This window comes from Onychomys torridus, chromosome 4, assembly GCF_903995425.1.
Source record: "Onychomys torridus chromosome 4, mOncTor1.1, whole genome shotgun sequence".
NCBI lineage: Eukaryota > Metazoa > Chordata > Mammalia > Rodentia > Cricetidae > Onychomys > Onychomys torridus.
The window spans coordinates 39651873-39667068 of record NC_050446.1 but is presented as its reverse complement, the minus strand read 5'-3'; the positions used below and the strand labels follow the sequence as shown (position 1 = coordinate 39667068).

The 15196-nt window shown below is 37.5% G+C and overlaps 1 protein-coding gene across 1 annotated transcript in view; it reads right to left on the bottom strand.

The window, feature by feature from the left end:
- Positions 1-100: 100 nt before the first annotated feature.
- The window catches only part of Gca (grancalcin), a 28136-nt gene continuing 13040 nt past the window's right edge, over positions 101-15196 (bottom strand). Inside the window, exons 3-8 of the mRNA XM_036185755.1 lie at positions 11023-11092; positions 6078-6121; positions 5661-5808; positions 2370-2483; positions 2003-2061; positions 101-1199 (exon numbers count right to left, since the gene is read on the bottom strand). Of these exons, the coding sequence (XP_036041648.1) occupies positions 1173-1199; positions 2003-2061; positions 2370-2483; positions 5661-5808; positions 6078-6121; positions 11023-11092 (462 nt within the window). The 3' untranslated portion in view covers positions 101-1172. The remainder of the gene's footprint in view (positions 1200-2002; positions 2062-2369; positions 2484-5660; positions 5809-6077; positions 6122-11022; positions 11093-15196) is intronic.

The following is a 15196-nucleotide window of genomic DNA, read 5'->3' as shown; positions in this document are numbered from 1 at the left end:
TGAGTACTTGAAATCACTATAGAAAATTTCACCAGAAATGCTGCTAATAGAGTAGAGTTCACAAAGGAAAAAAGTCAAAACACTTCTTGATACACAACACACACACACACACACAAACACACACACACACACACACACACACACACGTGTTGTCAAACCAACAGAGAACTTCTAAACAGTAGCAGATTACACGATTTTTTTTAATTTTATAAACTGTTGCCATTAGCTAAGAGCAGCACCTAGATTTAAAGAATAAAAAAGAACAAACATGAGTGAAAGCTGACACTTCACTAAAATGTGTCATTAGCTTATCTATACCATCACTAATGAAAGAGAAAGGTATCTTCATTTTAAAACTTTCAGATGGGCACTAGAGTGCAGGACTTGAACCTCTGCACACAATGGCGGGGAGTGGGGTAGGAGGACCATGAGTTTGTGTGCCGCTGGGCTATGTAGTTAAAGTCCCCTCTCACAAAACAAAGCTAAACCAAAACAGAGATTTTTTAAAAAAGGAAAAAATAGGAAAATAATAAAATATATTGTAGAAAAATAAACAATGAAATAAAAAAGGTAAAACAATGCCTACTACCATAGGCTGACAGACGCAAATTTGGATAAAGTTTTAGGAACTAAAGTTTTCTTATTTATAAGCCAAGAACAGGAGGTTATGTTCTCTGATGGTGTAATCAAAAGCCAAAGACATCAAAAAGGGCAGATGTCCTCTATGACTGACTCATTCCCAGAAACACCCACAGACATGAACAAAATCAGAAGTATAACTTGTAGCCTTTAGATAATATAAAAGTTTTATCTAGACTTTTGTTATTTGGCTTTGTAGACAATCTGTCATGTGACTCCATTCTTATACACTATTATTGTTAAAAACCAAGGCTCAGGTGTGCGGGTATCAATTAGCTACATATCATTAGCAACATTTCAAGACAGTGTCCATATATCTGCAACATCATAACTTTTCCAAAAATAATGTACCCCAAATAAAAAAGTTATTGCATTGAAATTGCTGTAAGGTTAAATAACAGAAATGGCAATAGGGACTTGAACAGGAAGAGATAGGGAAAAGTTCTCCGAACTTTTAATTTTAGGTAGTCCAGTCTGTTTCAGCGAAGCAGAAGGATTCTTCAGTATTTCTTCACCTTTTGAACGCTAGGCTTTCAAATTGTCATAGTGCCCTGCAGAAACTAAGACATGAGAAGCGTTATCACATACCAACAACAAATGGGTTTTATTTGTTTAAATTAACTATATTCCATGAGAACGTTTACTGTAATAAAAAGGAACTGTTTAAGACTTATAATTCAAACACGTATGAATCAACAAAGTATTGTCTACCCCATACCTTCTAGTAAGAAACATAAGAAATCCAAGACAAAAACCTCTAAAGCACCAAAGCACATATGAAAACCATTAGCTTCAATCTAGAAACAACTGGAACTGGGTGCACGGAGAGGGTATTTGAACTGAAAGAGTAGCAGCTTCACATTTTGTCACTGAAAATATTAGGAAGCTCACTCTTAGGAAAAAATAATCATAAGTTAGTGTTTACCATTAAAATCTTGGAAAAATCAACTACCAAACACAAGTCATGCAATTTTACAACATACCAATATTAACCTTATATTAGTATTACTGAAAAACATACAAAATAATGTAGCCACCCAATATATTATTTTCAGTGTTTGTGCTTTGGATCAATTAATGTCTTTCAACTTTTATTGCATTTATATATTTGCCAATTAATTTAGTGGGGTGGGGGCGCACACGCACATGCATACATGTTCGAGACTTCATGTCAAGAAGCATACGTGGAACTCAAAGGACAGCTTTCAGGAGAATGTTTCTCTTTCTACCACATGGGTCCTGGTACCAGAACTCGGGTTATCTGCTTGGTGACAAACGCTAAGCTACCTTACTGGTCCCATCATTTAATTTTTCAATAACCAACAACAAAACACAAATGTTACAGTGAGTTCAGAATACTTACATCCTCATACACGAAGTTCACAATCCCTTGTTGCAAGTGATCTCTTCGCCTAAAGAAATCTTTACACACAAAAATTATGTTTTAAAATTATAATTGGAAACCCATTAATTCCCATTACTGAATGTTTCCTGGTGCTAGATCTGACTGTATCTTAAGTGTCTTAACAGTGTAAGAAATTTAAATATGAAAATCTTCTAAAACTCTGAGCTTTCAACGATTCTCTATCAACATTCATATTTTAAATCTTTAAGACTATTTAGATATCACAGTCAATAAAGAAAACACTTAAAATTTGTTCAAAGAAACAAATACACTGTTCAAGAAAAAATGGCCATGTAAATTGAATCCACTTTGAAATGCTGAATACCTGTCAGGGCACGAAGCTTCACACAGCAGGCAACATAGTCATCAAAGAAAATTCTGCCATTCTTGCTGTAGCGTTTAACAATAGCAGCTAATGTCTGAGGACTCAACCTGTACCCTAAGGAAGAAGATCTACACATTAAAACCTTCAATGTTAAACACCATAAAACACCAAAACACTACTACTAATAAAGTCATGAAATAGATTAACTTTCAAAATTCTTTCTGCACAAAATATATCCTATTTATTTTTGGCAGGACTGAAGATTGTCTATAAGTGCTTATACATGGGAAAGAGGCAAGGACTCTACCACTGAGCAAAAGCCTTCAAAAGTATAACTTAGACATACATAAATTACTATGAAAATGGTCAGACAACAGACTCATTAATAATTCCATCAAGTGTAAATAGCTGACACAATTCTAACTTTGTAACAAAAGCAATTCTAAAGGAAGAAAACAACTATCTTCTTTGGCATTTAAAATATATTTTTATACCAGGCAATGGTGGCACATTCCTTTAATCCCAGCACTAAGGAGGCAGACACAGGTGGATCGCCAAGTTCTGAGTTTGAGGCTAGCCTGGTCTACAAAAGAAGTTCCAGGACAGCCAGAGGACTACACAGAAAAAAACCCATCTTGAAATAATTTTGAAATTACTCCTGGGGTATTTGGTAGGGGTTTTAACATTTTGATACTGCAGTTTTTAAAAAGTACCAAAGGAAGGATAATTATTAATCTTGGTTATCATTTCAAATGCTATATTTCTGTCTGGTTTATTTTTCTAAAGAATATCTGAAAATTAACCTGCTTAAAAGTGGTAGAAACAAGAAAATGTTATTTCTTCTGTAAGTTTTTCTATTCCTCATTCATATTTATGACTTCATTAGTTCTTTCTTCAAGCCCCATCGTCACTAATATTACTGGGTGTGTAGCCGGCCTATGCACAGTTTCTGATCGTGCACTTCCCATGTTAAGTGCTTTGAGTCAGTTTTAAGTTCTACCTTTGACTGCTTGATTACTTTCATTTGAAAATATTTTATCTGAAAAGCAAGATGTTTAAAAAGAATGAATATAAAATAATAGAAGCACAACTTTGATTCCATTTGCTATACTCCAAGCATGATCCTAATTATTTAATGAGACATGTATCTATAACTCAGGAGAATGATGCATTATGGTCTACATATTAATGAATCAGTAGATTTAGAAAAAAAATGACACCAATCCAGCCAAAGATAAAAATTAGTGCCAGAAGGAAAAACTCTACCTATAGTTATAATAAAATATAACTCATAGGGCTAGGGGCCAAGGCCAACACTACAAAGCAAAATAAATCATATATATAAATTCACATATGATATCATATATATATATATAAGATACATATGTGTGTGTATATGTGTGTGTGTGTGTGTGAGAGAGAGAGAGATCAGTATATATCCCATAAAACATGCTTAAATTAAGAGCCATACCAAAACACACAAACTAACACAACTATGTGAAAGTGCATTTAAGCATCCTTCTAGTGAGCTATGATCTACACATGGTATGAATACAATTTCTAAAACTTTCCTATGACTTGAATGACTTTAAAGATATCTGAAGGTGTTAAGTTTGAATGCTACTGAGCACTTAAACCTTTGATTACAGTTTCAGGGGCACACACACACACACACACACACACACACGACACAGCAATTGTCTGCAGGTCAGAAGACAACTTGGCAGGAGTCAGTGCTCTCCCTCTACCATGTGGAGCCTGGGAATCAAATTCAGGCCACTCAGCTTGACCCACTTGACCCACTTTCTTGCAGGCCCCACCCAGAATAACCTTTTCTTCCTCTCTGAGGCTTGCCTGAACGCTTTGAACTTCTTCACTTTTTGAAAAAAAAAAAAACCACTAATTTTTAAAAATTATACTATTAAAAGTCGAGTTAAATCAATTATTAGTATGTATCTACAGTTAAACATGTTTATATGGTCATGATTTTCCCTAGATATGAAAATAAAATGTCTATTTTTACAACTAACTTGAAAAAAATCACTAGTGTGAGCTCTTTGACATATCATTTTCAAACAGGTAATTTTCACACATATACATTTTGTTTATAAATAACTATGTATAAAATTACAAGAGAAGAGACTCAAGAAAACTACTTAAAAACTAGGCAAAACTACGTAAATTATGGCTCATGCTTATAACTCAGGAGACCAAGGCAGAAGGGTCTCAGTGAAGTTGAGGTAGGCCTGGGCTACACAGTAAGTTCCAGATCGGTCTGGGTTATAGAGTGAGCAGAGTGAAAAATCTGTCTAAAAAAATAGAGAGAAGAAAAGGAATATAAGATGGAAAAGTGCCACTGTTACCTGTTAGCAAATTAAGCATCATTGCATCTTACCACTCTGCAAGAGAACCAAGAACCTTAGCCTATAAGAAGTACAATGAAGATAGTTACATCTTTTAAACTCATCTGAAATGCAATCTTCCCACCTTGAAGTTTTTCCATACCTGTCTTGTGTGTTCTATACTGTGTAAGAACAAAGATGGAAAACAAAACAAATTATTTTTTCTGTTGAAAAGCTAGACTCCAGTATATACATGTGATTGACTGAGATAAGCCTTTCACGAATAATAAAAGCGTCCACCAAGTTACAAACAATGGAATGCAAGTGGTGGGTGCTGACATTAGGGATGATAATTATACTCAGGGAATTCAGAATGAATGAATGATTATCTTTGTAAGAAATCTCAGACAAATTTATGGACTGGAGATAGGGCTCAATGGTACAATGATGGTTTCAAATATGCAAGACTGAAGATTCAGTCTTCAACACTCCAACAAAACAAAGTGAAGAAGTAACAATAATAACGATTGTGTTGGTGTCTTTGATCAGGATTCACTTACAACTGTGAGCCTAAGTTAAGGGACACACTAACAGAAAACAGTTCCTTATTACTTAGCAAATTAAAACAACCCAGATTCATAATTTGTAAGCTGAAAAGATCACTCAGTGGCTAAGAACACTTTCTGCTCTTGCAAGAGGAACTAGGTTCGGTTACTAGCATGCACATGGTAGCTTACAACCTTGTGTAACTCCAGTTCCAAGGAATCTAACCCTCCCTTCTGGGCTCCTAGAGCAACAAGCGCACATATAGTACACATACATACTTGCAGGCAAACATACAAGCCCATAAAAAATAATAAACACATCTTTATCAATATAAAAAGATCCATAACTTGGTCATTGAGTACAGATGATTCTCCAGGATTCTAAAAGATGTTAATAGTCTTACCCATAAGAGTGATGGCTTGACTCAGCTCATGATGTTCTACAGTACCACTTTGGTCTTGATCAATTGTCATGAAGTTCTGCTTCCAGGCACTAAGAGCTGCCCAAAGCTCCTTGAATTCGTTAAATCCCATTTTTCCTGTATAGTCTCTCTAACAGTTTTATTAACAAAAATAAGTTTTGGTAGCTGAGAGGATTTATCTGATCCTATACCCCAAATTACTAACCAAAAAAGAACATATTCTTGTGTAGTTAGCTAGCAAGACCCAGTCAAAGAATAGATTTCTATGTGAGAATGAAACTATGTAGACTTTAAACAGGATCTTACAAAATATAGTTAGCTCTAAAATTAACAACTGGTTTAACGTGAAGAAAGCAATAACTCTATATTTTGGTATTTTCTATTTTTATTCAAGGATACATCCAACATGGCAATCATAATTCTGCAGGTTTCCAGACTGAAGGCTGAAAAACATATTCAGTATTGAAATATTAGACTTTCTGTTTTATCTATGTAACATTAGAATACTCTTTACTTTCAAATAATATTTTAAAATTTCAAACAATGTAAAATCACTATAATCAATATATATTTATTGGCTGTTAAGCATTTAGAATAACAAAAATAAAATATATTTAAAAATTACTGTCTCCAAACTTCTCACACTTACTGAGAGTTAGTAACCAGGTAAGCAGTTATGGAGTAGCCTAACACATTACAGTCATTGGCTTTGCCAGGAGTCTGGCAGAAAGTCGATTTCAGTCTTCAAATCACCAGAGACAGAGAGAGGGAGGTTTACCTGGATATCTGCTATGTACTTCAGAACTTAGAGACCATGTGAGGGGATAATGTAAGAAGACATAAGAAAGGCAAAGAAGGGTCAAACCAGAAATTCCTACATGTTACACATTAGACCAATGAACAGCACTGGATTGATAGAGCAGAAAAGAAAGTGCAGCACTTCCTCGACTTGAACTCTAGTTTACAAGGAAAGACTCAAGGTGAAAAGAGATTTGGGGTATAAGTGAACCATGTGAGAGCTTAGTAAAGAGATCTGCTCAGAAGGATGTGCCTCGGAACTGATGCAGTGTTTCCTTTTAAGAAAGGGGAGAAAAGAAGATGAACACAAGCAGTCTTGGGAGAGGGGTTCTGGAGAGAGTGGCCGACAGTCCTCGGAGACACAGTCTCACAGCAAACTCCCTGGTCCTCTAACTTTCCCCCATTTTTCCGAAATGATCCCTGAGTTGAGCTACAGACAGAGAATGCAGAGAGCAGGAGGTGCAGTCTTCCTATGGAAAGAACACACCAGTTGGTTATCCAGTACAAATGGTCAGCCCTGAAAACATACACACAAGATGCATTATACAGACTGTGAAGGGTATATTTATGTAAGTGTATATATATATCAGTAACACAAAAAATGAAAAACAAAGGCCATGGATTTGAAAGACAGAACAAGGATGGGGTACATGGGAAGGCTTGGAGGGAGAAAAGAGAAGCTGGAACATATGTAATTATATTATAAATAAAAGAAAGAATTAAAAATAATTGGGTTGCTAGAAACATCAACATTTCCATATTTATTTACAATGAAGTCACTAGAAAAAAGTTCAGTTTTCCCAAACTTTATTACAGTTACAGTTGGGCTGATTTATCTAAAATAGGAGTATGTTAGTGAAATTCAGGTAAGTTTACAAGATTCTTTTAGCTCCTTGATATTAAAGGGTGAATAAATAATTTAGATTCATTTTATTTTATACAGCTTGATAACATTTTGAAATCCTTTAAACCAATTCAATGAGATAATTTTCAAAATACCTAAAGAAAAATTGTAGAATCTTCTGCTAAGAACAAGAGCTGATTTTCTTGAGCTGCTCTGGATGGTGTCAGTGCTAGGGTTGTTGGTTATGGTGTTCTAGGAACGGCACTCAGCAGACTCTCTGTGAGTGCTCACTGGTACAGAAGTGTGGGTGTATTGCTTTGTCACTGTTGTACAAAATACCCAAAGAATGGATCATGTGGTGGCTGCTTACATTCTGTCTACAGTCAGAAGCAAAGAGAAATGAACGCTTTCTCCTTTTCTCCTTTTTGTTCCGACTATGGCCCTGAGGTGGAATCATACACACTCAGGGTGGGTCTTCCTATAAATAGCCTGATAAACTCATGGAATGGTATGTGTCCTAGGTGACCTCAAATTCAGTCACATTTGTGATGAAAACTAACCATTACAGTGGGTTACATGATTTAACACAGATGTATCAAATGTATAACAGTTCTAATTTTACAAATAAAGAAATTTGAGCCAAGACAAATGGTTTTCTAAGTTCATAAAGGTACTACTTAGGACCACCAATACTGGGGCCTAATGTTCCTCCATAAATAAACTACTGGAAATTGGGGAAAGTACATGAAAAAAATCTGTGGTATGCCATCTTTTTTTTTTTTTTCAGTTTAACTTGGTTCACATTTAGGAAGTGAGATAGTCTAACCAGATTAAAGCAAAAATTAAAAATTAAATCAACAAATAAGCATATCTTTGACCAAAGGATAGGACTAGGTATTTAAAGATTAATGTTTTTATAGAGCGCAGATTTTACTTCTTTCTCACAACCCACTGCAGTGGACAGATTTTGTTTGTTTGCTTGTTTGTTTGTGGAAGGCTTAAACCCCTAAAGGAAAAGAGAAAAATAATAAATATGTATTGCAAGTTAGAAAGTCAAGAGATGAGGCTATTTAATGTATATGCATAAAGAGAAACACTGAGAAACAACCTAGTTACCTTGGGAAAGATGCCAAATATCTAAAAATTGGCAGCTTCTGAGCATGTGTGAAGGTGGACCTAAAAACAGAACTGAGTGAAGGGCTATTTAAGAGCATGTGAAGACCCAATCCCTCTCTACCTCTATCTAGTTGGATGGCTGTTACACCTACTCTCACCCAGCAGGAATTTCACTTTCTGGGGATGTTTCTGGACTGTAGGGCACTAGGTACAATGGGATGAATTATACTAAAAACAAGCCAATTAATTAAAACTCTGCATAGACCTGAGGACTCTGAAACAACCACAGAAAAGGCAGCCCAAAGAAAACAAAGGAATATGCCACAAGAGTGACCCCTGAATCCCACAGTGAAACTGCCCAGCTTCACCTGCCAGTGAAGCCCACAGTCAACCAGACTCAGCATCAGCATGAGATATGAGCAACAAAGCATCATCGGACACCCAAGAAATGACATGGAAGATAACCAAATAAGCTAGAAGAATAAAAATAAAGTTGAGGGAGGAATGGCTACGCATTTGGCATATTTGTGAAGAAGAACAGAGGCTCTTAGCTCTTACAAAACATACCACCAGAAACGAAAGATACAGAAGGTTTATAAAAGAAAGCTGAGGACATTCCAGAAAAAAGGGAGAACAGACGACTCAGCCCCAGGAAACACAACTGAAGAAAATTTCTGAGAACAAAAAAGAACAAGAGATTCCAGACTGAACACACCCACACAGTTCCCCATGCAAGACCACAAGGCACTACACTGTGAAATGTCAGAGCAGCAGGGGCCTGTGAGGGACAGAATGATCCCTGAGCTTCCAGAGAGGAAAAACAAATCTCATGGAGGTGAAAAAGAGACAGAGACAATGGCAGAGGACCTGGAAGTCCTTCTGGAAATGTGTGTGAAAACAGCAACAACAAGAACAATGGCCCGATGTCAGGCAGGAGCATTTAAAGCCCCCAGACCCCTTCCTGCCTCTGTCCAGGTGGACACTACCTATTGCTCTATTGCTCGACAAAGAAATTCGTTTTGAATTAAATGTGGAAACGGGTTGTAATGGAGAACGCCACACCTTAACAAGCAGCAGCCATTCAAACAACTGAGACAAATGAAAGCCTTTTCAGACACTGAAATTCTCAAGAATTTATGGTAAATCAGGCACTTTTTCATTAGAAGCTACTTAATGAGATATCTCCCTGGAATAACAGATTGAGCTTGAAAATATTAGACAACAGAGACAGAATAAAAACAAGAGATGTGACTCCAGAGTGGGAAAGGCTTGCAGAATGAGAGAATGAGACCCACCCATAAAACACAGAACTTATAAGGAGGGCCTGGGACAACCAGAGGGATGCAATACCTAGCTGTCAGGTTCAAACCGAACATCAATTTCCCAAACTGCAAAGGGCAGTGCATATGTCCAGAAATGGCCGTCTTGGCTTAGCTCAAGCTGGACTATAGAAGGATTTCTGGTCATTAGATAAAAAGCAGCATGTCTCAGGAAATTTTAAAACAGGTCCCCATTTGCCCAAAGGAGTTATTTCCCTTGTCTCTGGCAGCAGGGACATATGGCTCTCCATGGACATATTCCTGTGGTTGCCTATCAAAGCGCATGCTAGCCTCCAGGCACCTACTGGGCTTGTTCACACGTACCTGTTATACCTTTCTAAGGCCCCACATTAGCATTCTGGCCCTTCTCACCTCCCCAGGCCTCCCTCCTTCTAGATACTCATCTGTTCTCTACATAGGATAATTTTTTCCCTCCTCCCCACCCCATTCTGATATCTCCACAACCATCCCCAGTCCCTCAACCCCTACCCCACCCCACTATTCTGGACTATTCCCCCTTTTTCTAGTCTTTGCTATTTTTCCTTCTCTTGCAGATGACCCAGGGCCATATCCAGTGTCTTTCTTTTTCCCTCTGCTCTGGACTCTTCCAGATGCCTCTGGACACCTTCTCTCTCTTACCCACAATCAAAATCTTCTCCTAATGGAGCAGCCATTTCAGCAGTTTCTTTACTGGACCCTCCCTTACATTAGCCACTGCAGATTTTGGGAAAAACAAAAAGCTACATACACAAAAAAGAAAAGTAATCATACACTGTCATAAGACACAGCTGTAAGCAATATGTAGACAGTAGAGATCGGGAAATGCTGATGACAGTCCCCAAATTATAATCCATCAGCAGGACAAAGGATGGAAATTTTTCACATGGAGGGGTAGAGTGGTTTTAAGATTGGAAGACAGTTAAATACTCATGTTTTCATAACAGCACATCAATTGATAATCACAAAGCTGCAACTACATAGTAGTAAAATTATGTCACTTTGAGGACTGGAAGCAAATTTTGAAAATAGTCACTTAACAACCAAGTAACTCCTGAGTAGTTCATGCTGAAAGTCAGGAGCACAAATGAACAGTTGTTTTCATGATACCTCATACATAACTATCTGATTCTTCAAACGTGGCCTATCTATATGTAGTTTATAATACTTTTAATACTTTTAGGTGTGTGACTAGCATGCTGGAAATGAATTTCCTGTTCTAATCCCCTGTGCCTCAAGAAAGGGAAAACAAAACAACACGTGGTCTCACGAGCATAAGTCCCGCTAATTCCAGACTGTGTCAAGCATCTCTGAAGTTCTTCTGCATCCACCTCACCATCCTGCAAAATCAATCAAACAAAATGGACATGGGTTTGAATGCACAGTGGTACTAAACGACATTAAAAGCTTAACTGTGTGCTGCTCTAGGGCAACCCAGAAACACCAATTTTCAAAATGGTATAAACCACAAAATTCACAAGATAAATATTGCCAGCCATGGCACACCGCAGACATATAACCCAGGGAACCCATTCCCTGGGTCTGAGATGCGGGACAATGCCCTTGTCTTTTCAGGGTCAAAACAATGTAAAATGCTCTGTCACTTCATGGTCATCTTTGTTGTGCTTCCTGGGAGCATCTAAGGGCTCCTTTCACATCTGCATCACTGTATTGGAGGGAGTTTGCCAAATTACAAACTCCATAATTACCTTTAAAACTACACTTTAAGAAAAATTAGTAAATTTTTAAGAGTGAAGCTGGCTTAGAAAAAATATTTCTTCAATAACATGGACATCAGACGGGCTTTTCTGTCACATTCTACTCAGGTAAACATTACCAATAATTGTCTATCCTGAAGAAACCATTTCAAGCAAATATTGTGTTTCAAGAAGCATAAATTATGAAGAGTTGCTTGATGTACTATAAGCAGTAAAAGCTGAGGGGGTCCCTGCAGGTGTCATGCAGAGAAGCAAAACACATGGAAGGGTAAGAATAAAAACCTGGTGCAGATTAAATTTGTCAACCTGGACCAGGTTTTGGGGAGTCTAATAAAAGGCCGTTTTAGTCCCGGAGTATTCAAGACCAGTTCAATCTGGAAAAATTCCTAGTGTAATACAATCCCCATCACAGCACAAGGAAGAGAAATTCCATGAAAACTCAACTCAGGGCACCTGTCATTTCTTCCAAGAAGATTGGATCTAAAGAACAGCTACCTGCACCAGCTTAGGGGCCTAAGGGTCTGGCCTGGCCTTGGTCATTTGAGCTATGAGCCACCTCTGGCTCTGGCTGTGGGAGCTTGGGGGAGCCTCTGGCTATAAGAGTCATTTAGGTTACTAGCCCTCTCTGGTCCTGATTGTAAGAGCATGATATGGCCTGGCCCAACAGGCTGTTAGTCACTTCCAATTCTCGGCTTTCTAGATGGAAGAACAGGTTTTTCATCTTTCCCACTGGAAAGACAATTCTTTGTACATAACATTCCTGGTTTCCCTGGAGATCTGTGGACTCGAGGACCTTCCTGCTTTGCTCCCAACAAAAGCCCACTATACCCAAATCTGACAGCTCTACAGCCAGGCCACTGCCATGAAAGTCCAAACCAAACACCAGGTGTGGTCAACTACTGCACAGTAAAGGATTAGAAAACAGCTTTTGTTTTCTTCTTGTTTTGATTTTTAAAAACTGTCCTCTCACACACTGACAATAACAATTATACTTGTTTTTCTCTTTAACTCTTCAGTGGAAAAATACTGTTCCAGTTGAGAATGAAATTAATAAGAATCTAAGCCTTGTCAGTTTCTGCCCACTTACAAATCAATGCAATATTCAGGCAGCACAATGATACACAGAATTCAATGAACAGACAACATAAAATCAAAACTCTCAAGAAAAAAAACATGTGAATATATAGAAAATTTCCTCCAGTGTCATTAAAATTATAAGAAATAAACCCTGTGCAATCTGATGTTTTCTGTCCCAGTACCGTCCTCTTTGGCAACATTCACAAGCAAGTCCACCTACCCCCACATAGCAGGGTTATTATTACTATATTTTTATGCTTCTAAACATAGTAGACAAACTTTGTAGCATATGGAGTTACTTTAGTAGCAAAACTAGCTGAAAAAAAAAAAAAACCTAGAAAAAGTATTGTGAATTTCAGTTAAAGAATATAAAAAGTATTTTCAGATCTTACCTGTTCTGAGGGAACAATCAGTAAGAAACATGTCTAATGAAATAAGCCTGAACTTGGTGTGCCACACATCACACTTTCATTCTCTTCACACACTGCTGTACATAGACACAGTGTGTATCAAAAGGAGTTTGTGTTTCACAATCATAAAAATGTACCCTGCCTATGGAAAGCACCTACCACTTCACCCACTGAAAAAATGAAAGGCTATAGAACACAGAAACCTGTCTCGAACTTCTTCAATACTTTTGAAATTTTATTTTTTTCATTTGTATTTTGCTTTGAGACCAGGATATTCTTATGCTGCCCAGGCTAGACTCCAATTCCTGGGCTCAGTGGTCCTCCTATGCCAGCCTCTGGGCAGCTGGGACTGTAAGCAATCTACTGTGCCCTGATGACTGCTTGCAGATTCTTCATCTTACAAAGCATTTGGAGAGATAGAAGAAAAGCCATTTGCGTACATAATCTTTTCTTTCAAGTTACATTATTCTACCCAATTATCTCCTAAAAACAGGCAAATTTAACCATGACAAATTAATTGGTCTACATTTTACTGTTTTATAAAAGTGAAGTCTCTGGACAGGTTGAGCATGCTTTGTACATTTAAGCAGAGTCAATATGAATGTGTGGTAATTGAGATCTGTGTGCAAGCACAGGGTCAGAGCCTGTCTTAAAAGCTGAGAAAAAATGAGCTTTTGCTCATTACACTGTTCTTAAGTTACTTTTAAAAAATTAAGGATTTATTTATTCGTATTACTAGTTTTTAAAAAAACATTAAGTTGTGCATCCAAGACAAAAATCTCTCATATCTTACCCCAGGCTCACCGTAGTGATTTAACAATATAGTAACAACTAAAGGTTACACCAGGAGTTACATTAGTGCACCTTCCATGGCAACTAAGAAGAGTGATAAAGAGAGAAAGGGTGTGTTTAATTCTCTTACTAAATACACTTGAAGTCTATGATACTTCATTGTATACTTGTTATGGTTTCAAAGTATATGAAGTGAATATACATACACACTACATACAAGTATATATATGTATTTCCAACTCTAAATCAGACTTTAGTACATTATGTAGAAATTATAGTTCCATGTCATTGTGATACAACTGTCATATGGCTTGAATATAGGAAGAAGGAAAGCGTACCAGCCTCATGAAAGAAACCAAAATAACCTCCCAAAAATACACTGCTAAGGACATCCTCTCTGAGACATGACTCCTGCAGAGAAGGACTAGGCTGTGACCTATGTACACCTCATTGAGACAGGATTTTCAGCATCACCATGGGCATATCCCTGAACTAGCTGAAAGCTGACCCAAAACATAATCCAGGTGATAACATCACAAAACTATGAGGAAAAGAAGGATGACATGTGGAGGGGGAATAAAGGATGGAAAGCAGAAGGAAAAAAGACAAACTTCAGTTGAAATAAATTTGAAAGTCAAAATTTCAAACTAGATGCGAAAATTATGGGTTCAAAAAGATAGACACCAAAAATAAATAGTTTTCAAAAATACATATTAGATAAAAATGACTTCCATGGAGCAATCAATAAAATAATTGTTATGCAAATGTACAGAGACACGAAAAAATAACTCTTAAGTACACTCATTCATTTAACACACACTCACTGAGTGGCCCACTGCATGTGACTCCCTTTCAACACACTGGGTATCAAACAGTGCTCAAAACAAGTTCCTTGTATTTACAGTGTTTGCACTTCACTGGTAGAAGACAAAACTGTGCAGCAAAGACTACATCAAGTGACAATAAAGGTGAACGCAGCACAGGTGATGTAGAAATGAGAGGCATGGGTACTTTGTGAGGGTGAAGAAGGATGCTATTTCACATGAATAGCACAGGAAAGCCTCAGGAGTGAGAGAGAATTGGAATGGGAAGGACCAGCTATGCACACCCCTGAGTGAAGAACACTCTCTAGGCCTCAGCTGCCACCACTGCCTGACCTCTATGTCTAATTTAGTGTCTGGCTCTGTCCTCTGATCCCCAAGCAAGCTTTATGGGGTACACAATATATCACCACAACAGAAGCTCTGGCCAGAGCTTCCAAAGAGCACTTGAAATGTAGCTAGCATGATTTCAAATGTTCAGTATATGTAAGGCCTCTGCTAGATTCAAAGACTCAAAGCAAAATAAAAGTAAAACATTTTACCATGTCTTATGTTGATGACATGCTGCTGTGCAGAACAGAATTATAAAAATGACTTAAGCTAGAGGCAAGTGTAGCTCTCTGAGT